Source organism: Typopeltis vanoorti, chromosome 15 (assembly GCF_054136105.1).
Source record: "Typopeltis vanoorti isolate ZY-2024b chromosome 15, IOZ_Tvanoo_1.0, whole genome shotgun sequence".
Taxonomy (NCBI): Eukaryota; Metazoa; Arthropoda; class Arachnida; order Uropygi; family Thelyphonidae; genus Typopeltis; species Typopeltis vanoorti.
Genome location: NC_143563.1, coordinates 452,120 through 475,103, shown reverse-complemented (window position 1 = coordinate 475,103; position 22,984 = coordinate 452,120). Strand labels below are relative to the sequence as shown.

Here is a 22,984-nt window from a genome sequence, read left to right as displayed (position 1 = left end):
CCCATGATGAGTCTTTGACTCCATGGAGGTCAGATGCTAACAATAATAAAATAATAATAATAATAAAAGGATGGCAAACTCTGCCTTTGTGATATATGACAATGCTTTTCTCTTGCAAAAGGAATTTCAGCTCACTTATCCTACTGTCAACAATACACAAATCACCAGACAGGATCAAATTTCTCTCTCTCTCAGCTTGATCTGACATTTATTTTCAGCTTCTCCTGGCATAAACACATCAGATCAACTGCTTCATTAAAATCTAAAAAAACTATTTTCTTGCCATCAAGAAGCTATTTTTTACCCACCTAACTATAAAACAAATCCCAAACCTGCCCATCCTTAAAATACTATCACGTTTTTGAGGTAGTGTACCTAAACTTCACTAAAAATTCTGGATGCTGTCCAGAGAACAATTTGGCTCATAGATGATCCTTCCCTTATAGACTCACTTCAATTTCTACCTCACAGATGCAATGTTTTGGCACTGTGTCTATTCTACAGGCATTTCCATGGTCACTGCTTAAATGAACTGGCAGCCATCATTCCTCCTTTCTGCTGTACCTGTTTAAACAAAAGCAGTGGCTGCTTAGCATCTCTTTTCAGTGCAACTGTAAACGTAACAAATGTTTCTTCTCTTTCTCTTTTATTTCGTCTATCTCTGAAGCCTTCCATATGAAGTATTCCCAAACAACTACAATCTATAACTCTCTAAAAAAAAATGTCAATAAACTTCTTTTTCAATCCTCATATGGTGCTCAGTGGTTTTTCTAGCCCTTGTGTATGGGATCAGTATAAAAAACATAAAAAGAACACCAAAATTCTTTTGTTGTGATATCAAAAGCAGTGCTTTTAAGTAAACTAATTGAATAAATATAGCAAAATGACTAACTTTCTATTGAATATGTATATTAATAACAGTAATAATAGGCACATACCTTTTTATTTCTGTAATAAGGGGATTTAGCCTTTTCTTAATAAGATGTGGATGCATTTTTCCATGATACTTTTTTCCTTTCAGAATTAAACATAAATCTAGATTGAAAAAAAAAAAAGTATATATATATATATATAATTTAATCTGAGAAAACTTTTTATGAGAAAAAAATTGTTTTATACATACATACATACATAGGTGTCCAAAACCTAAGGACAAACACTATTTCTGAAGATTACAACTGCAAATTCAGATGAATTAGCTTGTGGCAATTTGTATAACTAATGATTCTGAGTAGAAAGAGGGTACAGATTCAAATTTTCAAATTGGTGCGAAAGGGTTGCATGGTAGCACTCAATAGGATAAAAGGCAAAAGGCTATGCTAAGTGAACTGCGTTTGAAGGAAGTTCTTTTCGCAAAGGAATAAATTTGCAAACTTGGGTGTCCTGCAATGTTTCAAAGACATCATCTAGATGCCATCATGTGGGGAAGAATTATTGTATACTTGAAGAAAGCTGCAAAATTACTGATATTGCCAGAGAGTTTGGGATCTCACATTGTATCCAGGCTCTGGGCTACGTATCAAACCAATGGAATGTGTTCCAGACATTTGCTAAGAGGTTGTCCACTCTACCACAGAGTATGAAGATAGATTTTTGATTATAACAGCAAAACATAATTGACACACCACAGGAAGAGAGTTTGCAAGTTGGCTCCATTTAAGCACAGGTACACGGATATCTAGACATACTGTGGCAAGACATCTGCGACAAGTAGGCATATATGTATGAATGCCCGTGTCTCTTTATCTACAATGCATTATAAAGCATGTTTTCAGTGGTTATGTAAAATTAAATATTGGACAAGCCACCAAAGGAATAATGTACTCTTTACAGAGGATGAGAATTTGTTTAGTCATCCCTCCAATTCTAGACGACACTTGATCTGGTGTGAAAGTAGTACTCCTTACCATTGCGAAAATGTTCTTGAAAGGGATAGATATGGCTGTGCTTGGGTTTGATGTGGGGAGGCATTCTGCTTAAAAGACTCGCATAGCTAACAAGTGTTGGGAAAAATAGACTTTGACTAGTGAACAATCATCATCTCATCCAATTGGTAATGGGTTGAGTCCACTAAGAAGAAAGGTTCTCCACTTATCGCGATCTTTAGCCATCTCAATCACGACTCTATAGCTGGGTAGATGTGAATGTTCTTTCAGCAACTTTATCCAAGTACTTCTTGGTCTGCCTCTAGGTCTTTTTCTTCCGATATATCCATTCAGAGCTAAATATGGGAGTCTATGAGGGGGCCATTCTCTGAATATGAAAAAACCATCTCAGCTGATGCTTAATGATTGTGTCTATTATATTATCTGGGAAGTCTAAATCTGTTCTGACTTGATCATTAGTCTTGTGTTGCATCCAGTGGGTGTTATTAATTTTTCTGAGGCATTTCAGATGCTTGAAGTTTCTTGATTGGTTGTTGAGTTAATCTCCAGGCTTCTGAAGCATAAATAGCCACTGGGATAATAATTGTTTTATATAATTTTAATTTTAGACTCGGGATTTTTTTTATTTTTCCATATTTGTTTAGTTTATTCATGTTGGTCCAACCTAGATTTAGCCTGTGTTTTATTGTTTCCATATTGTTGAGGTTACTAGATATAAGACTGCCAAGATAAACATATTTATTAACTTATTCCAGCAAGTGATTTTCAAGATTTATAGAAATATTTTCTTCTTCTCAACCTATCTTCATTATTTTTGTTTTTTGAAGATTTATTTTCATACCATAAGTTTTACAAGAGTCATTTAAAATATTAATAGTTTTTTCTAGCTGTGGTTTAGAATCTTCTAAAATAATGATATCATCCACGTATTTTATGTGATTAATGTTGGTACCATTGATTTTTACACCTGGTTCATCAGCTATGGTTTTACAGGATTCTTCTAGGAAGATGATAAAGAGTTGAGGTGAGAGAGGGCAACCCTGGATTACACCTTTCTCGACTCTGAAATTCTCGGTTTTAATGTTGTTTGTTTTAACAAAAGCTTTGGTGTCTCCATAATAATTTGTAATAAATGTTAAAATATCAGAATCCATTTTTACGTTTTTTAGGATATTAATCAATTGGTTTCTATTAACTGAATCAAAGGCTTGCTTAAAATTTATAAAACAACAGTATATGAGCAGGTTGTATTCCCAATATTTTTCTGCTATATTATTAATGGTGAAGATATGGTCTATAGTGGATCTATGTGACCTATGATTTTTTCTGTAAGCACCTGTGATCTCTTTTGTATAATTTGAATGAATAGTTTATAACTATGACTTAAGAGTGTTATGGGTCTGTAATTTTCACATATTCTTTTGCCTCCTTTTTTGTGAATTGGTATAATAATTCCTGTTTTTCCAGTCAGTTGGAATTACTCCAGTATAAAGAATTTGATTAAATAAATTTATTAAGAAATTAATGGCTTCCTTGTCACCCTATTTCCATAGTTCTATAGATATTTGATCTTTACCCGTAGCTTTTGAAAGTTTCGTTTGGTTTATTGCATTTATAATTTCTGCTGAGGTTATGGGTGGTGCCTTTTCATATATCATCTTTTCTGTTATACTTTCCTCCGCCTGTTCTTTTTGAAATAATGTTTGATAGTAGTCCTTCCAAATTATTTTAATATTTTGTATTGACCCAGTTTCTAGATTGTTTTTATCTTTCATTGTTAATGGTTTATCTTTATAGATCTTAGTTAATTCTTTGATAATTTTGTATACCGTTTTATTATCATTTCTTTTATTAGCTTCTTCGCAGAGTTTTGCTTTTTCCTCCAACCAGTTATTTTTGGCAGATATGCACATTTTATCAATTTTGTTTTTAAGATTCTTATAATGTTGTTTATTTTCTTCTGTATTTTTTATATTTAATATATGCTTTGCTGTTCTTTTTTCTTCTAAAGTATTTAGAATTTCAGGGGTTATCCATTCATGATTTGGTCTTGATGTTGTACCAAGTATGTTTCTTGCAGTACTTGTAACAATTTTTTTATCTTGATTCCATGTATTTTCTATATTGTCATAGGATAATCTTCTAAACTCATTTCCTATTAGTGTCTGATAATTATCTTGCATAGATTTCTCTTTCAGTTTTGACAGGTCCACTTAGTTGATAGGAGCTCGTGATTTACGATACTTGAATTTTAATTTAACTTTTGCTGCTAGCAGTTCATGGTCAGTTTCGAAGTCTGGTAGTTTTTAAAGTTCTAACATTTTGCACTGATGATTTCCAATTGCGTTTGATTAGAATGTAATCAATACAGTTCTTTGTTGTAATGTTGGATTCTGAATATATATAGAGATTTAAGTAATTATTATTTGCTTCAGAATCCAAAATGATCTTCCATCACAAAGACTAGACTTGTAAATATTATTTAATGTAAACAACTTATTTTACAATTTAATATTCATATAACTTTATTCGTTAATTTTATCTGACATTTTATTATTTAATCAAAGATATATGTGTTAATAATGAAAAGACTGTATTAAATATTATTAAGCTATTTTATTTATTACTATGTTAATATTATAAAAGTTTGTATTTGATAATTTAACTGCGCATTAATTGAAATGTAAATATTCTCTATTTATTCCTATTTGTAGAAGTTTAGCGTTATGCAATACCTCGATTTTATTATATTTTGTTTGGTTGTCATGGAAACGTATGCAAGTGAGCGAGCACGTTTTTGGAACAGAACGTGGGGAGAAAGCTGAAAGTTTACTAAAAAGGAATTAGTTAAAGAGATCACGGGAAGAATTTAGGCAGGAAAAACAGAGATATAAGCGAAGAACGCTGAAAATAAGAATAATAAGGAAACAGAGAGAGGATTAGCATTAGGTTGGAATCGGAGCATTCGGGAATCACAGTGTGATAATAGCGAGTCGGCAAGTCACTCAAGCAACTAAATAAAGTCTACTAGTCGAGAGGCGGTTAGCTAATAAATTGTAGAATAACAATTATAGCTACGGAAGACAGCTGAGTGACTACTAATTAGACTAGCGATATTTGAGTTGAGATTCAATTTCAGGGCCGACCTTTCAAGGACATACAGAACCTTGAAGCAAAGCACAGAGTTATTAGGGAATAGTAGAGGCTGTAAAGTTGAAGTTTACCGTTAGCTGTGTTTAGAAATATATTGCCTAAGGAATTAAATGAATGCAGGAAGAATGAACAGCTGTGCATATAAAACCTCAAGTTAAGGAATTATTGTGTATCCTTATTTCATAAGTGATCAGTAGTATTTCATGCAAGAACGTTTGTTTATGTGCATTGTGACTGATGATTAATTCAGTTGTTGCTTAGATTTATTTTAATGAGTGCCGTTTACTGTTTAAAGTGTTTACAGTTATAAAAAGTGTTTGCACATAAGTAGATGAAGAAAGAAGATTATCGGTAAGAATATTCCAACCATTAATATCCCTATGCAGAGATGTGAGTGTGTTTCATCCTAGAATTTCCTTATGTTAACAGTAACTATTGTGAAGATCAACTGAAGTGTAAATTTAAAAGTGTTTGCTTGTAAGAAGGTGTTACTGCGATTTTATTGTAATTGGAACTTAAGGAACTGTGAGAAAACTGTATTAGAGATAACAGATTTACCATTGTATGAGTTGAATGATTGAATTTATCTGAGGAGTTAAAATGTTTGTGATATCTTAATTACTGAATTGAAGTTAAGTGTAAAATTTGTGATTTTAAAATTAAATGTTTGTTTTTGTTAATGAAAAGTTGTATTTTGTCTGAATCTCTTTTACTGCACCATTCATAAAATATTCGAACCAAAGCAGGTGAATTAAGTTAGTTAAATATACTCGGCCAGTATAAATATTAAGGAGAAATAGTTGAGGGTTGATTTATCTTCAATTCTTGAACTAATTCAGATATAGAGTGGCGCCGTCTATAAATATAAATTTTCTCTATATTTGTATTAGAAATCGACTAGCAACTATTTTTTGTTTAAGAACATCGTAGTGACTAACATATAGGATCCAAAGTATAGATTGAGACGAATTAGGATCCAACAGTACCATCTGGTGAGGTCCATGTATATTTGTGGGAAGTCTATGAAAAAAAAGGGTGTTACAGATAAATAGATTATTTGCTTTACCAAATTCTAAAATTCTTTCACCTCTTTCATTTCTGTTATCAACTCCGAACCTGCCCATAACATCCTCCATGCCTGGGGTGAACTTCCCAATTTTGGCATTAAAATCTCCCATCACTATTAATATATCTTTCTTATTGATCGTGTCTATTAGATCTTGCAACTTATCATAAAAGGTATCGATTACTTCATCCTCATATGACTGGTCGGGCGCGTAGATTTAAATAATTGTAAAGTGAACATTTTTTCTTTACCTTTTAATCTGATAGTGATCATTCTTGGGCCATGTGGTTCTATGGCCATGACTGCATTTTGTAGACTATTATTCACTAAAATGACGACTCCTTCTCTATGTATATTGTCCTCTCTACCCGAGTAGAATACTTTTCCGGAATTTAGATTTATAACTCCTTCTCCTGTCCAATGGGTTTCAGCCAAACCTAAAATGTCCCATTTAATCCTAGCTTTTTCCATCAAATTTATTTTCCCAGGTTTTAACAGTGTCCTTATATTTAAGGTTAAGAGATGCGAAATTCTATTGGCTGACCACATACTAAACTTCGACTGCTCCCTGTGATCTAGGATCAGTCACGTCGGTTTCCTCGGATGCAGTAACATTCTCTTGACACAGTGGAGACTCCTGATTCATAGGGTTGAATGGCAGAATAATGCAGCCGGCTTGCCACTCCTCTGCTGCATCCTTTGGTCCACGACTCCTTATTCTTTATTCGAAGCAACCCATTGGGGTTTCCCTCATCCACCACCCGAGGGACACACCTGGTCGGAGTCAGGTCTCCCTCAGGTAGTGAACAATACTGCAACTAAATTCTTCAATGCCATGTTCGATTGTTCCGTAGTGCTGTAGGCAAAGAATTAATTTTTATGGATGACAATGCCACACCACATCGTACACGAGCAGTGCCATGGCTTTGTCATCAATCTCAGTCTCAAGATACTTCTTGAGACTGAGGATATTAATCAAATCAAGTGAATAGCAGACTAACAAGATCTCAACCCCATAGAACATGTTCGGGAAGGAATAGGGTGATGCATTGCTGCTCAAAATTCACCTCCTGAAACAAACAAGGTGTTATATTTGCTCTGAAGAAGGAGTGGGCCAATTTACTTCAAGGACTCCTGAATCACTTGGTGTTAAACATGGTATGATGTTGTGAGAACTGCATCACAGTTCAGGATGGACATATTCCATACCAAAATATCTCTCTGCATAGTTTTCTATAAGTACAGTACATTGATTCCTTAACTACGTTCTTATATTAATTAATTTAACCCAATATATACATTAATTTAATTTAATCTAAAATTTTTTTTTTGCATATACAGGCGGTTCTCACTTTATGAGTTCCATAAAGAGTAGTTGTGATGCTCTAAACTTCTGCTGCCTTATTTCAAATTTCTCCTCCATATTAGTGCCGTCAAGTATGCAAAAATGAACTAATACTATCGAGAGTTATGTTAATAAAAAGAAACAGCAGAAAAAAAAATGCTACTGGAAATAAAATATGAGATCATAAGCAAACATTCAGTCAGAAATTATTGTTAAAGATCTTTGTGTGAAATATTGCATAAGTACTTGAACTGCATGTACTAATGCACACAATTAAACTATTATTACTTAGCTATTTAAATATTACTTTATTTATTTAAACTGTTAACAATAGTTACTTAAAAAAAAAAAAAAGAGCCATATAGCTTCATTTCAGCAATGTAAAAATAAATAGGAAGAGTGGATATTAGATCCAACATTATTTCAAAGCCAAATGTTTGTAGAAACTATGAAAATACAAAACATGTTACAAAAAATACATTTCTCTGACATTTGATTCCTTAATGCTGAATGGGAGTTTTTGTTCTCTTAAGGTTTCTGTCTGGTCTTTGAAGAGAACCAATCAGTTCAAAACAGCTGTCAGGCCAGTGAAACCTTAAAAAAATGTACTAATAAAAGGCGAATATATGAACTTGGGCAGCACTCATGTCTTTTAAGTGGTGCAAGCTAAGGCAAATCTGATGTTGAGGATTGTATTCTCGTAAACTCTCTGGTCAATTTTATGAAACTCTCATAGTTTCTACAAACATTTAACTTTGAAATAATGTTGGATCCAATCTGCCTGTTAACAATAGTTTAAAGAAAAGTTCATCATCATCAAATTCCTGATATGTACCCTCAAGGGGTGTATAGGATATGATAGTACTACATGAAAAATTTACATCATTACTAATTTCCTATCTACAATTTTCCTCCACATCAGTCTGTTACTTGTCAAGACTCCAATATTATCATTATCAGATCTTATATTTCTATCGTTTAAGGCACTTTGTACCGTATCAATCCACCTATATCTTGGTCTTCCTTTGGTTCGTTTTCCTGCCAACCTGGCAGAGAAAACTTGTTTTGCTAATCTTTCCTCTCCCATTCTATTTAAGTGACCATACCACCTGAGATTAGCTCTGCTAACGCATTCCTGGATGTCAACAATGTCAAGTTATTTCCTAATATCCTTGTTTTAATATGATAATGCCATTCATGCCATCTGTTCATGCCTCTAATCTTTCTCAGGACTCTCATATCTGCAGTCTCTAATCTTTGGTCAAGTGTTTTACTTCTGACCAAGCTCTCAGATCCATAAGAACTTTTGATATGCTTTCTTCTTTTCTTTCACTGCCTCTTTAACTTTCTGTGTCCACATGGAGTTCTGATTTTTCTATCCTTTTAGGCATTGTGTCAGTTGCTTTCTCTAAAGCCTCAAAAAAATTCCTCCACTTCTACCTTAGTAGAAGAACCTTCTGTGGGACCATAGGCACAAATAAATCTCATTGTCCAGTTCCCCTTTCTCATATTTGCCCACATCACCCTACTTGAGACTGTCTGCCATTCAAGAAGATTAGCTTTATATTTAGTGTTGAATACTATGGCTGCTACTCCTTTTACTTGATAAGTCATTGCCTGAATATAACATTTTGTATTTATTGCTCAGAAAGAGCTCACCATTTTTTGCCTTTTTTGTTTCAATCACTCACCTCTATTATGTTGATCTGGTACTTATCCAATTCCTCAGCTGTCTCCATTTCTTTGCCATTCAGGATTCTTATGTTTTGATAGTACCGATCCCAAACTCTGGTGAAGTTGAGTTGGGTTTGGGTTTTAGGATTTGTTCCAGTAGCTAACTTTTTGCTTTTGCTCTTGTTCCCTTGCAAAAACAATGAGGGCCTTGTTTAACCAGGCGACGCCACAGCAGCATGAAATTCTGTCGTGTTGTACCATCATTTGAAAATTTGGTCTAAGCCAATAAGAATACAATTTGTTCGGCTAAATCCCAAACTGCCACCCCATCTTCGTCCGTTCAATATCCCGGTAGATACCTAACAGGGTTCACCACGAGAAGGTGAGGGTTGGACATTTTGTCAGAAGCCCTGGTCAGTTCTCTGCATTCCTTTGAAGGCTATGTGGAGGTCTCCCTCTCAGTTATATAGCTTTGACCCTTAAGCCCCCCCCCTGACTGAGTAAGACTGACTTGCTCTCAGTCATCAATAATCCTATACTCATGCTTTGCAGATGTTAGTACCCTGCATTCATCCTACACATTTGACAAACTATCTTTCAGTAGGGTGAGAACATTCTAATCTTCTCCATTGCCACTCTCAGTAATACACAAATCACCAAACAGGATCAGATCTCTCAGATTGGACTCACACTTACTTCAGTCTCCCTTGGCATAAAACACATTGCATTAGTCTCCTCAGATTCTTAAAAACTAGGCATTTTCTTTTATTTACTCCTAACCAACTCTTAACTATATACAAATCCCAATTCTTCCCATCCTTAAAATACTGCTCAAGTCTGTGGAAGTGCACTTAAAACTTCCATGAAAATTCTTGATGCTGTTCAGAGAAAGGCATTTCGACTAATAGGTGAAACCCCCCCCCCTTTACATATTACCCCTATCTCACAGATGCATTGTGTCTATTCTACATATCTCTTAGTAGTCACTGCTCCATGAACTGACAATCATCATTCTTCCACTTTCATTTGCACCTGTTAATACAAGGGCATTGCCTTCTCAGCATCCTTTTACTATGCATCATCAAACACACAGAACCTGCTTCTCATCTTCCTTTTTCATTCATCTACCTTCCTCATGAAGTATTCTGAAACAATTACAACTTGCAATTCGTCAAAAAAAAAAAAAAATGTAAATTCTATCTCAGTCTTTTCTTGCACTGCACACACATGGTTCTGATGTGCTCATAGATCCTTCAGCCTCTTGTGTATGGGATTGAAAAAAAAAAAAACAAAATTGCTGCATACTGCCCCACTATGCATAATACACTAGTAGTAGTGTATGAGGGTTGTTCGATAAGTCCGTGCAAAAATAAAGAAAACATAATTTTTTGGGACCAACATTTTTTATTTTTGAACATGGTCTCCTTTGAGGTCTATGCACTTAGTCCAACAACGCTGGAGTCTTTTGATCCCGTCCGTATAGTATGATTTGTCCAACTCTTCAAAATAGGCAGTTGTTTCGGCAATCACCTCATTGTTTGATGAAAATCTCTTTCCTGCTAGCCATTTTTTCATGTTTGGAAAAAGACAGTAGTCCGAGGAAGCCAAATCTGGAGAGTGGGAGGGGGGGATGCAAAAGGACTTCATAGCAAAAATCACAATTTTGCACTCACAACACGTTGATGCTTTTGATCCAGTGTGAGTAAATGCGCCACCCATCTAGCAGATAATTTTCTCATGTGTAAATGTTCATGTAAAATATTATATACACGGTCATTTGAGGTGCAGACTCACCATGATCTTTATCAAGCTTAGCTTTAGAAAGTTTATTTTTCACTTGGTTAGAGTATAATAAAATTAGTTTAATCCTTTATCCAAGTGTGGGCAAACAAAGTTTGTGCCTGAAAGTATCTTCAGGACTGGGGTAAGGTGGTACAACACCAGGGAAACTCGTTGCAAAGGTAGGTAGAGATGACCTGCTAATACTTCTGCCTGGTATCTCCACTCGGGCCTGGCTCCCACTGAAGAGACCTCAGTAAAAATCGAAACTAGTCTGAATAGTGGCCCTTCCCTTAATGCATAACATTAGACATATCCGCAAGGAGATGTGTTTTGCATTATAGGAGATACTGAGATAGGGGTGTTGGTATCTTTCTCCACCTTTGCAACGAGCTGCCCTGGTGTTGTACCACCTTACCCCAGTCCTGAAGATACTTTCAGGTGCAAACTTTGTTTGCCCACACTTGGATAAAGGATTAAACTAATTTTATTACAAGCTTAGCTTTAGTTTCCTGAGCTGTTTTACCTTTCAAAAAGTAATGTTTAATCACTACATAAAATTCTTCTCATCCATTTTTCACAAATCACGGTACTTGATCGATTCAAATGAACACCAAACACTTGGATAAAGGATTAAACTAATTTTATTACAAGCTTAGCTTTAGTTTCCTGAGCTGTTTTACCTTTCAAAAAGTAATGTTTAATCACTACATAAAATTCTTCTCATTCATTTTTCACAAATCACGGTACTTGATCGATTCAAATGAACACCAAACACAGAGTAATAGATCTATCTGACTGAAACTTAGAATGTGATCCTCCAACAGTTGCCAGCAACTAAAAATAACCTCGATACATACTGGTGGCACCATCTCTCAGACTTTGCATGGACTTATCGAACAGCCCTTGTATACTTCAAATACTGATAATGTGTGAACTTTGTCTTTTTGAGAACAAATAAGGGGAGGTAGTACTTTTAATACTGGTTTATAGGTAGTTTATAACTGGTATGCCTTGAGTTTTTTTTTTTTTTTTTTAATTTGGAGAAACAGTTGTTGCATGGTATAGCAGGCAGAAGAATGAATGAAAAAGTGAATGGAAAAAGTACGATAGCAAGAAACTGGAAATATAGAGATGGTATTGTATGGAAATTCAAAGATAAGAGTATACTTAATGAGAAAGTGATGAAAGCATGTTCCCCAGTTGTGAAAATCGAGGATTTTAGTGAAGCTGTTAGCTTGTAGAAGGGAAAAGTGAAAGAGTTGATTATTTTGACAGGAGAAAATGATTTGAAAGGGAGAAATATGCAATGAAAGAGAGAGAGAGTAATCAGTCAATGAGAAGATTGTGCAGGAGGAATGGTGGGCAGTTTGTAGATGTATGGAATGAATTTGATGGACAGAAGGACTTGTATATGCCTGATGGAGTACATTTGAATGGTTCTGAAGTTAGATGTTTGGAGACAGTGTTGTGTAGCGAGAGTTTGGAAGTGCAAATCTAAAGAAACTAGTTGTTTTAAGGATACTTGCGACATAAGACTGAATGATATAATCACGTAATCACAAGAAAGATATTTATTTAACCAAATATTTCGGTTTGGAAATAGCAGACCATCGTCGGTGGTATTACAAGAACAGTTTAAAAAATATACAAGCTAGAATACTAACAATAGATCGTTGAAATTAGAACATGCCGCGTGATGTTATATCACTAAGTATGAAACGAAATATTAGCCGACCAAATTGTATTCTTATTGGTTAAACCAAAATAAAAAATGATGGTACAACATGACAAAATTTCATGCCGGCTGGGGCGTCGCCCGGTTAAACAAGGCCCCCGTTGTTTTCGCCAGGGAACCAGGGCGAACAGTGAAAAGTCAGCTACTGGAACAAATCTGAAAACAAACCCCAACTCAACATCACCAGAGTTAAAGATCGGTACTATCAACGTAAGAAGCCTGAATGGCAAAGAAATGGAGCTAGCTGAGGAATTAGATAAGTACCAGATCGACATAATAGGGGTGACTGAAACAAAAAAGACCAAAACTGGCGAGATCTTTCTGAGCAATAAATACAAAATGTTATATTCAGGCAATAACAACCAAGGAAAAGAAGGAGTAGCCATAGTATTCAACACAAAATACGAGGCTAATCTTCTTGAATGGCAGTCAGTCTCTAGTAGAGTAATGTGGGCAAATATGAGAATGGGGAATTGGACAATGAGACTTATTTGTGCCTATGGTCCCACAGAAGGTTCTACTAAGGTAGAGGTGGAGGAATTTTTTGAGGCTTTAGAAAAAGCAACTGACACAATGAAAAAGGAAAAGTTGGTCCTTGTTGGGGATCTAAATAGTAGAGTAGGAAATGATTGTGAGACATACAAGAATATTTTGGGAAAATTTGGAGAAAAGAGCAAAGCTAATAATAATGGCAAATATCTGTTGGATTTCTGCTCAGGACATGGACTGGTTATTACTAACACCATGTTCCAACATAAAAATGTGCACAAATTCACATGGAGAGAAGAGGCTAGGAATAAGAAAAGTCTCATTGACTATGTTATTGTTGATAGTGATGTTTTCTCCCTGGTGCAGGACACCAGAGTGTACAGAGGATTTGAAATTGGAAGTGATCACTATTTAGTCTTGAGCAGGATAAAATTGAATTTCATATTGAAAAGAATAACATGTAAGAAAGTTTTAAAGCGAATAAAAGTTGAGCAGCTCTCAGATGTAAACTGTAGACTAAAATACAGAAATATTATTGAAAAGAAAATGAAAGAGTTTGAGAACAGGAATCAAACCTTGGAGATTCAGTGGCAAACTCTGAAGGAAACATTGATTGATTCTGCCAGAGAGGCATGTGGTGAGGTTGTGTGCAAAGATAAAAAAATCAGAACTCCCTGGTGGACACAGGAAGTTAAAGAGGCAGTGAAGGAAAAGAAGAAAGCATATCAAAAGTTCCTGGCAAATAAGTCAGCTTTTACTCTTACAGAATACAGAGACAAATGTAAGAAAGCTAAACAGTGTGTAAAACTAGCTAAACAAAAGTCATGGGAGGACTTTGGCAAGAATATAGAAAATAAATATCAAGAAGGTGGCAAAATATTCTGGAGGTTGTTGAAGAAGCTTAGGAATGGAGGAAAGAGTGCTGTAAAAGGAATTACAGATGATAAAGGTGAAATGAAAACAGGAGAAAAAGATATCCTTGAAGTATGGAGTAATTACTTTGAAAAACTGCTAAATGAAACAAGCAGTGATGACAGCACAGTGATAAAAAACACTGACCAGGCATGCAGTCAGGAATACATATCCATACTTGAAGTAGAAAAAGCCATCAAAGGCTTGAAATGTGGAAAGGCAGCAGGAGTAGATGATATTCGACCAGAAATGCTGAAGTATGGTGGTATAAGAGTCTTACAGTGGCTGCACTGCATAGTTCAGAAAGCCTGGACAGAGGGACGAATTCCCGATGATTGGAGTAGAGCTCTCATAGTACCCATATATAAAAAGGGAAATAAAACTGAATGTGAGAATTACAGAGGTATTTCCCTACTGAGTGTTCCTGGCAAGATCTATGCAAGTATACTTGAGAAACGGTTGAGAAGAATTGTGGAAGAAAAGCTTGGTGAAGAACAAGCTGGATTCAGGTCAAATAGAGGCTGTCAGGATCAGATCTTCACTTTACGACAAATAGTCGAGAAAGCATGGGAATATAACAAAGATCTGTATTTAAGTTTTGTTGATTTGGAAAAGGCATATGACAAGGTGCCAAGAGAGAAGCTATTCAATACGCTGCAGTTATATGGTGTCAATGGGGCATTATATCAAGCAATACTTAGTCTTTATTTGAGTTGTGAGTCAGCAGTTAGAATTGAAGGAAGTACAGGAAGATGGTTTAATGTTAAATCTGGTGTGAGACAAGGATGTACATTATCCCCTCTGTTATTCATTATCTATATGGATCACATTATGAAGGAATGTGGTATTAAACCTGATATCAAAATTGGAGATGTTAATGTCAGCTCTTTGCTTTATGCGGATGATGTTATACTTCTAAATAAATCTGCTACAAGTCTGCAAGATTCTCTGACTAAATTGAATAGCTGTTGTAATAGATATGGTATGAAGGTCAGCAATAAAAAGACAAAGACAATGAAAATAGGCAGAATCATTGAAAATGTCAACTGTGTTGTGAATGGAGAACCTGTGGAACAAGTAAAACATTTCAGCTACTTAGGCACAATTTTTACTGAAGATGGTAAACTAAATACAGAAATAGACAACAGAATCAGCAAAGCTGGTATCGTGGGAAGTCAATTGAATAAATTCATATGGAATAAGAAAGAAATTAGTCGGAACACTAAATTAGCTGTATACAAGACTGTGTTCAAACCAATTTTAACTTATGGATCTGAGAGCTGGGTCAGAAGTAAAACACTTGACCAAAGACTAGAGACCGCAGATATGAGAGTCCTGAGAAAGATTAGAGGCGTGAACAGATGGCATCAATGGCAATATCATATTAAAAATGAGGATATTAGGAAAGAACTTGACATTGTCAGCATCCAGGAATGCGTTAGCAGAGCTAATCTCAGATGGTATGGTCACTTAAATAGAATGGGAGAGGAAAGATTAGCAAAACAAGTGTTCTCTGCCAAGTTGGCAGGAAAACGACCCCGAGGAAGACCAAGATATAGGTGGATTGATACGGTACAAAGTGCCTTAGACGATAGAAATATAAGATCTGATAATGTTGGAGTCTTGACAAGTAACAGACTGATTTGGAGGAAAATTGTAGATAGGAAGTTAGTAATGATGTAATTTTTTTCATGTAGTACTGTCATATCCTGTACACCCCTTGAGGGTACATGGCAGGAATTTGATGATGATGATGATGATGATATGCAGTCATTACGATTCAGGTTGGGATGATGGAGCAAGGCCTCCACGCTTTCCTTGAACAAACGTTCGAACCTGTAACGGGATCTATGTAAGAGGCGTGTCTTGGACCAAAGGATGCTGTGGTCAGTTTCAATCCCGTGTTGAGCCAAACCAGACTTTTCAGGTTTATTGTGAAGAATGGATGATTGATGTTCTTGGATTCTTTTTTCAAGAGAACGTCCAGTCTGTCCAAAGTAAGAGAGATCACAGTTGCAAGGAATTTGATAAACTCCAGGAAGAGATAAAGTTGAGCGTTTGTCTTTAGGAGAAGGAAAATGAGAAGACAATTTGTTAATAGGAGAATACGTAGCTGTTAAATCATATTTCTTCAAAATTCTTGCGATAGGTTCTGAAATACCGGAGATATAAGGAATAGGTACTCGACGTATTGAATCTTTGTTGTTTTGTGGAGGATTATAAGATGTAAGAAGACGTTGAATACTTTTTTCAGAAAAGCCATTGAGTTTCATGTGTTGCTGGATAGTAGAAAGTTCTATCATGTGTTGCTGGATAGTAGATAGTAAAATATTTGGTTAAATAAATATCTTTCTTGTGATTACGTGATTATATCATTCAGTCTTATGTCGCAAGTATCCTTAAAACAACAAATTCTTATCCTTCACGGGGAAAATGCTACCAAAATAACTGGTAAATTAGGAAAACTTTCAGTTATACAAGGTAGGTTACGAGCAAAGATTAATTTCTTAAAAAAGTGCCGCGACAACAAGATTATTCCCAATTTCGCTAAGATTAAAGAAACAATAAAATCTCCTGGAGCTCATAATATTTACCGGAACACAAGTTTATCTCTAATCCGTAATCAACTTAAAGCTGCTAAACGTGATCTTGCTATTCACAGTCATCAGACTTCTGATTTACGCACCTATATATCCACAAATTTGGATCCACATCTTTCTCACATAGTTCTAAATGTAGCTAAACGTTCTACTCAACGTGCTTATAATAAACTAAGTCAACATCTTAACCGTAAATATGAGGCTCTTTCGTCTAAACAATCCAAGCCATTCATAACTCCAGATAATTGGATTGTAAATATATCCGGACGTCCTTTGACTAAAAGCGAAACCCTCATCCTTTCAAAAGGACATGATTTTTCTATTGTTCCAAATAAAATACCATATCTAGATTTCCTAGTTAACATTGAAAGGAATCTTAATCATCTAACCAGCGATAAAGCTAATGCTCTTCGCCTAGAAGTCGCTTCTTCTCTACTTAAGGCTAAACTTCCTCCTTCTAACATATCTCCTTCTGAAATGAAATCTTTACAGTCCTTGAGAAAAAATAATCACCTCATTATCACTAAAGCTGACAAGGGAAAAGCAACAGTAGTTATGGACTCAGTAAATTACAGAAGAAAACTTTCTCTTTTGCTTTGAGATCGCTCCACATATCAAGAAATCGATTATAATCCAACCAACAGACAACTAAAGAAATTAAATTCTCTCCTTGATGAAGTCATCAGTTTGGATAAAGACACAATTGAAAGACTTAAAACTCATTTTGCAAGACCTCCTAGATTTTATGGCCTTCCAAAAATCCATAAGATTGACTATCCTCTTCGTCCAATAGTAGATTGCATTGATTCTCCTACTTACCGTATAGCCAAATATCTAGCTAAATTACTGAAATCTTACATTGGCAACTCAAGTTCTTTTTTAAAAAACTCCTCAGATTTCTTAGAAAAATTAAAAGATGTCTCATTACAACCTACAGATCTTATGGTTAGTTTTGATATAGAATCTTTATACACCAATGTACCTCTTAAGGAAACTTTAAAACTACTTGCTGACATCTTTCCTCAAGATATTATAAAACTATTCGATTTCGTTATACATTCTGGTTATTTCATATGTCAAAACAAATTTTATAGCCAAGTAGAAGGAACAGCCATGGGAAGTCCTCTTTCTCCAGCTTTAGCCAACTTTTATTTAGAACATTTAGAAAAAGTCCTCTTCACATCTAGTTTCCCTCTACCATCTTTTTGGGTAAGGTATATAGATGACATATTTGCTATTTGGCCTCACAGTAAAAACACTTTATCTTCCTTTTTAAACAGTATTAATTCCTTACATCATCGCATAAAGTTTACTATGGAATTAGAAGAAAACAACCAGTTATCTTTTTTAGACGTTCTCCTCATCCGATCATCTTCAAATATTCTTACAACTACAGTATACAGGAAACCAACATTCACAGGTCGTTATATTCTGAAAGAATCAGCCCATCATCCATGTCATAAAACAGGAATTATAAAATGTCTCATCAAAAGAGCCAAAACTAATTGTTCTACTTTTGATTATCTACAGAAAGAACTTTCTACTATCCAGCAACACATGAAACTCAATGGCTTTTCTGAAAAAAGTATTCAACGTCTTCTTACATCTTATAATCCTCCACAAAACAACAAAGATTCAATACGTCGAGTACCTATTCCTTATATCTCCGGTATTTCAGAACCTATCGCAAGAATTTTGAAGAAATATGATTTAACAGCTACGTATTCTCCTATTAACAAATTGTCTTCTCATTTTCCTTCTCCTAAAGACAAACGCTCAACTTTATCTCTTCCTGGAGTTTATCAAATTCCTTGCAACTGTGATCTCTCTTACTTTGGACAGACTGGACGTTCTCTTGAAAAAAGAATCCAAGAACATCAATCATCCATTCTTCACAATAAACCTGAAAAGTCTGGTTTGGCTCAACACGGGATTGAAACTGACCACAGCATCCTTTGGTCCAAGACACGCCTCTTACATAGATCCCGTTACAGGTTCGAACGTTTGTTCAAGGAAAGCGTGGAGGCCTTGCTCCATCATCCCAACCTGAATCGTAATGACTGCATATCTATATCAAAAATCTGGGAAAGCCTAATCAAGATTACTCATTAATTTTTTTTTTTTTTTTTTTTTTTTTTTTAATAGCAAATTCAATCATGTTTCTACTTCAAAATATTTCGTTTCATACTTAGTGATATAACATCACGCGGCATGTTCTAATTTCAACGATCTATTGTTAGTATTCTAGCTTGTATATTTTTTAAACTGTTCTTGTAATACCACCGACGATGGTCTGCTATTTCCAGACCGAAATATTTGGTTAAATAAATATCTTTCTTGTGATTACGTGATTATATCATTCTAAAGAAACTAGAGATATTAGAAAGACTGCAATCGCGCATGTGTCTGGCCACCCCTGGGATAAATTAGTGTATTTACTGAAATGATTATGTAATTCTGAATACAATTTCACAGGTTCCAGATTCAAGTGAATTAGTAATGACATTACACAGTAATTGTGGACCCAAGGAGATGTTGAATGGGGATGTATGAGCCTCCGTAGCGCAAGTGGAAGAACGACAGTACATTGCGCTTCAATTGGAATAAGCCTAAGTTCGATTCTCGTCGTGACGGGAGCAATCTTTATCTAGACGATTTTCAATCGAAGATGAGTTAGCCAAGCTCATATGGAGGTAGCAAGGTTTTTTCTCCCAGAAACTCAGGTTTTTCATCTCGCATACAGACAAATCGGCCCTTCAGAACACACGTAATTTACAGACATAGAATACTTGTTGCAGTGGTGGTGGAGGTGGGCGGTAAATGGCATTGATGGAGATGATTCGTAGTAGAGGTTCGGTGTAGTGGTTGAGACAGTTGTAGGTGTCCTCCAGCAATGAGGCTTCGGACTCCTTGGAGGTGTCAGGAATAATAATAATAATTGAAATGCATGTGCATGAATGCCAGAAATAAGGGAGAGGGGATTTTGGCATTTGTCAGCTTGACTGCCAAAATGTTATAGGCATCAGTGGGACCTTGTTCACAGAAAATGGTATTTATAGGGATAGAGTCTAAAGGGTATTGTATTTTCATGGAGTATGGATGGAGAATATAAACTACCTATAAACCAATATTAAATATTATATAGCTCCCCTTAATCATTCTCCAAAAGATGAGGCTCATTTATTATCACTATTATTATATAATAATAGTTCATCATTATACAGAATTATATAGTTTGTCATCGTATTTTCCCTTCAACTTTATGGTTGGCCAGGTAGCAATATGCTGCTATACTAGGGAGATGATTATGAAGTAAAGTGGTTTCCCTTTGCCTTCCTTGCTATACGGTAAGTATTTCTGACTGTGTTCATGTGACTGGCTTTAGGCTGTTTTGAGGGATGAAAACACAAGTTATCAGGAGAAAAAACTCTCCACCTCTGTATGAGACTGGTTAACTCACCTTTAGTCAAAAAGACCTGATAAAGGTTCCTCACGTCATGAACAGGAATCGAACCAGGTCTTTCCAACCAAGGGCTTCATCTATACTGACTGAGCTACAGAGGCTCCAATTATATAGTTATGAACCAGTAAGTGAATTAATAGACCATGTGTTTCACATTACATACAGTCAGATAAAGAGAAACTATTACCCTTAAATGACTGGATTTCAGAAGGGACAGGTATACTGCTAAGTGCCTGTGCTTTGAATCTGCCTATGCTTTACAGAATATTACTAACTTCAACAAGTAGAATTTAAAAAATTTCAGATATCTGAGATACTATAGCTCTGCATTTAAATCAGCAAAATAAACTCGCTACCTTTGACTGTAATCGGACATCATAATCATATATTTGAATGCTTGTTTAATATTCTCTGTTCTTATTCAGGTGATTTGGTTTACCATATTTGTCCTTGAAAATGTTTCAGTTTCTGTTAGACAAAATATTTGATTAAAATATTCAATTTCTTTTTTATTTTGTATTTTGGGTATTTTTTTAATCAGCCTGTTACTTGTCAAGACTCCAACATTATTAGATCTTATATTTCTAACGTCTAAGGCACTTTGTACAGTATCAATCCATCTATATCTTGGTCTTCCTCTGGGTCGTTTTCCTACCAACCTGGCAGAAAACACTTGTTTTGAGGAAAGATTAGCAAAATTTCATGTTCTCTGCTAGGTCGGCAGGAAAACGACCCAGAGGAAGACTAAGATGTAGGTGGATTGATACTGTACAGAATGCCTTAGATGATAGAAATATAAGATCTGATAATGTTGGAGTCTTGAGGAGTAACAGGCTGATTTGGAGGAAAATTGTAGATAGGAAGTCAGTAATAATGTAAATTTTTCATGTAGTACTATCATATCGTGTACACCCCTTGAGGGTACATGGCAGGGATTTGATGATGATGATGGTTTCTTTTTTATTTCTGTGTGTAACAATCTGATATCTTATACATTGTTATCATTTAATAATGTGTAATGAAATGAACCTTTGTGGTAACAGCAATATTTCCCTACTAATCTGAATTCTCGTGATAATGGGGTTCTGTTATCTCTCTCTCTTTTTCATATACAGATAATTTCCAACTTTACAAGTTAATTCATTCCCAGTTTGTGCTCTTAAAGCAAAAACTAGTTAAGTGGAGTTACAAGGGTTCATTTTTAACAATGAAATTTAACTACAGTAATGTTAAATAAAACTCAACAGTAGTTTAATAGCTTAAACTTTTCTTTAGGGGTGCTTAAGGATCAAAGCTGTATAACTGAGAGGAGACCTGCATACAGCCTTTAAAGGAATGTGGAGAACCGACCAGGGCTTCTGACCTAATGTCCAATCCTCACCTTCTTGTGGTGCATCCTGTTGGGTATCAACCTGGATACTGAACGAACGAGGATGAGCTGGCAATTTGGGATTTAGCAGACCAAATTGTATTCTTATTGGCTTAAACCAATATAGAAAATGATGGTACATGAAAATTTCATGCCGGCTGGAGCTTCACCCGGTTAAACAAGGCCTCCATTGTTTTCGCCATGGAACCAGGGTGAACAGCGAAAAGTCAGCTACTGGAACAAATCTGAAAGCACACCCCAATTCAACATCACCAGAGTTAAAGATCGATACTATCAACATAAGAAGACTGAATGGCAAAGAAATGGAGCTAGCTGAGGAATTAGATAAGTACCAGATCAACATAATAGGGGTGACTGAAACAAAAAAGACAAAAACTGGTGAGATCTTTCTGAGCAATAAATATAAAACGTTATATTCAGGAAATGACAATCAAGGAAAAGAAGGAGTAGCCATAGTATTCAACACAAAATATGACCTAATCTTCTTGAATGCTGGCAGTCTCAAGTAGAGTGATGTGGGCAAATATCAGAATGGGGAACTGGACAATGAGACTTAGTAGAACCTTCTGTGAGACCATAGGTTACACAGAAGGTTCTACTAAGGTAGAAGTTGAGGAATTTTTTGATGCTTTAGAAAAAGCAACTGACACAATGAAAAAGGAAAAGTTGGTCCTTGTTAGGGATCTAAATAGCAGAGTAGGAAATGATTGTGAGACATACAAAAATATTTGGGGAAAATTTGGAGAAAAGAGCAAAGCTAATAATAATGGCAAATACCTGTTGGATTTCTGCTCAGGACATGGACTGGTTATTACTAACACCATGTTCCAACATAAAAATGTGCCCAAATTCACATGGAGAGAAGAGGCAAGGAATAAGAAAAGTCTCATTGACTATGTTATTGTTGATAGTGATGTTTCTCCCTGGTGCAGGACACCAGAGTGTACAGAGGATTTGAAATTGGAAGAAATTATTATTTAGTCTTGAGCAGGATAAAATTGAAGTTCATATTGAAAAGAATAACATGTAAGAAAGTTTTAAAGCGAATAAAAGTTGAGCAGCTCTCAGATGTGAACTGTAGACTAAAATACGCAAAGATTATTGAAGAAAAAACGAAAGAGTTTGAGAACAGGAACCAAACCTTGGAGATTCGGTGGCAAGCCTTGAAGAAAATCCTGATTGATTCAGGCAGAGAGGCATGTGGTGAGGTTGTCTGCAAGGATAGAAAAATCAGAACTCCATTGTGGACACAGGAAGTTAAAGAGGCAGTGAAGGAAAAGAAGAAAGCATATCAAAAGTTCTCGGGAAATAAGTCAGCTTATGCTCTTAGAGAATACAGAGAGAAATGTAAGAAAGCCAAACACTGTGTAAAACTAGCTAAACAAAAGTCATGGGAGGACTTTGGCAAGAACATAAAAAATAAATATAAAGAGGGTTGCAAGATATTCTGAAGGTGGTTGAAGAAGCTCAGAAATAGAGGAAAGAGTGT

General features: G+C 35.5%; 1 protein-coding gene across 2 annotated transcripts in view; it reads right to left on the bottom strand.

Moving 5' to 3' along the window:
• The window catches only part of LOC150098289 (PIH1 domain-containing protein 1-like), a 212,335-nt gene that overhangs the window by 87,383 nt on the left and 101,968 nt on the right, over positions 1–22,984 (bottom strand). For both annotated transcript variants that reach the window (XM_090405512.1, XM_090405514.1), the window contains exon 5: positions 939–1,035. In XM_090405512.1, coding sequence (XP_090261638.1) covers positions 939–1,035 — 97 coding nt within the window. The remainder of the gene's footprint in view (positions 1–938; positions 1,036–22,984) is intronic.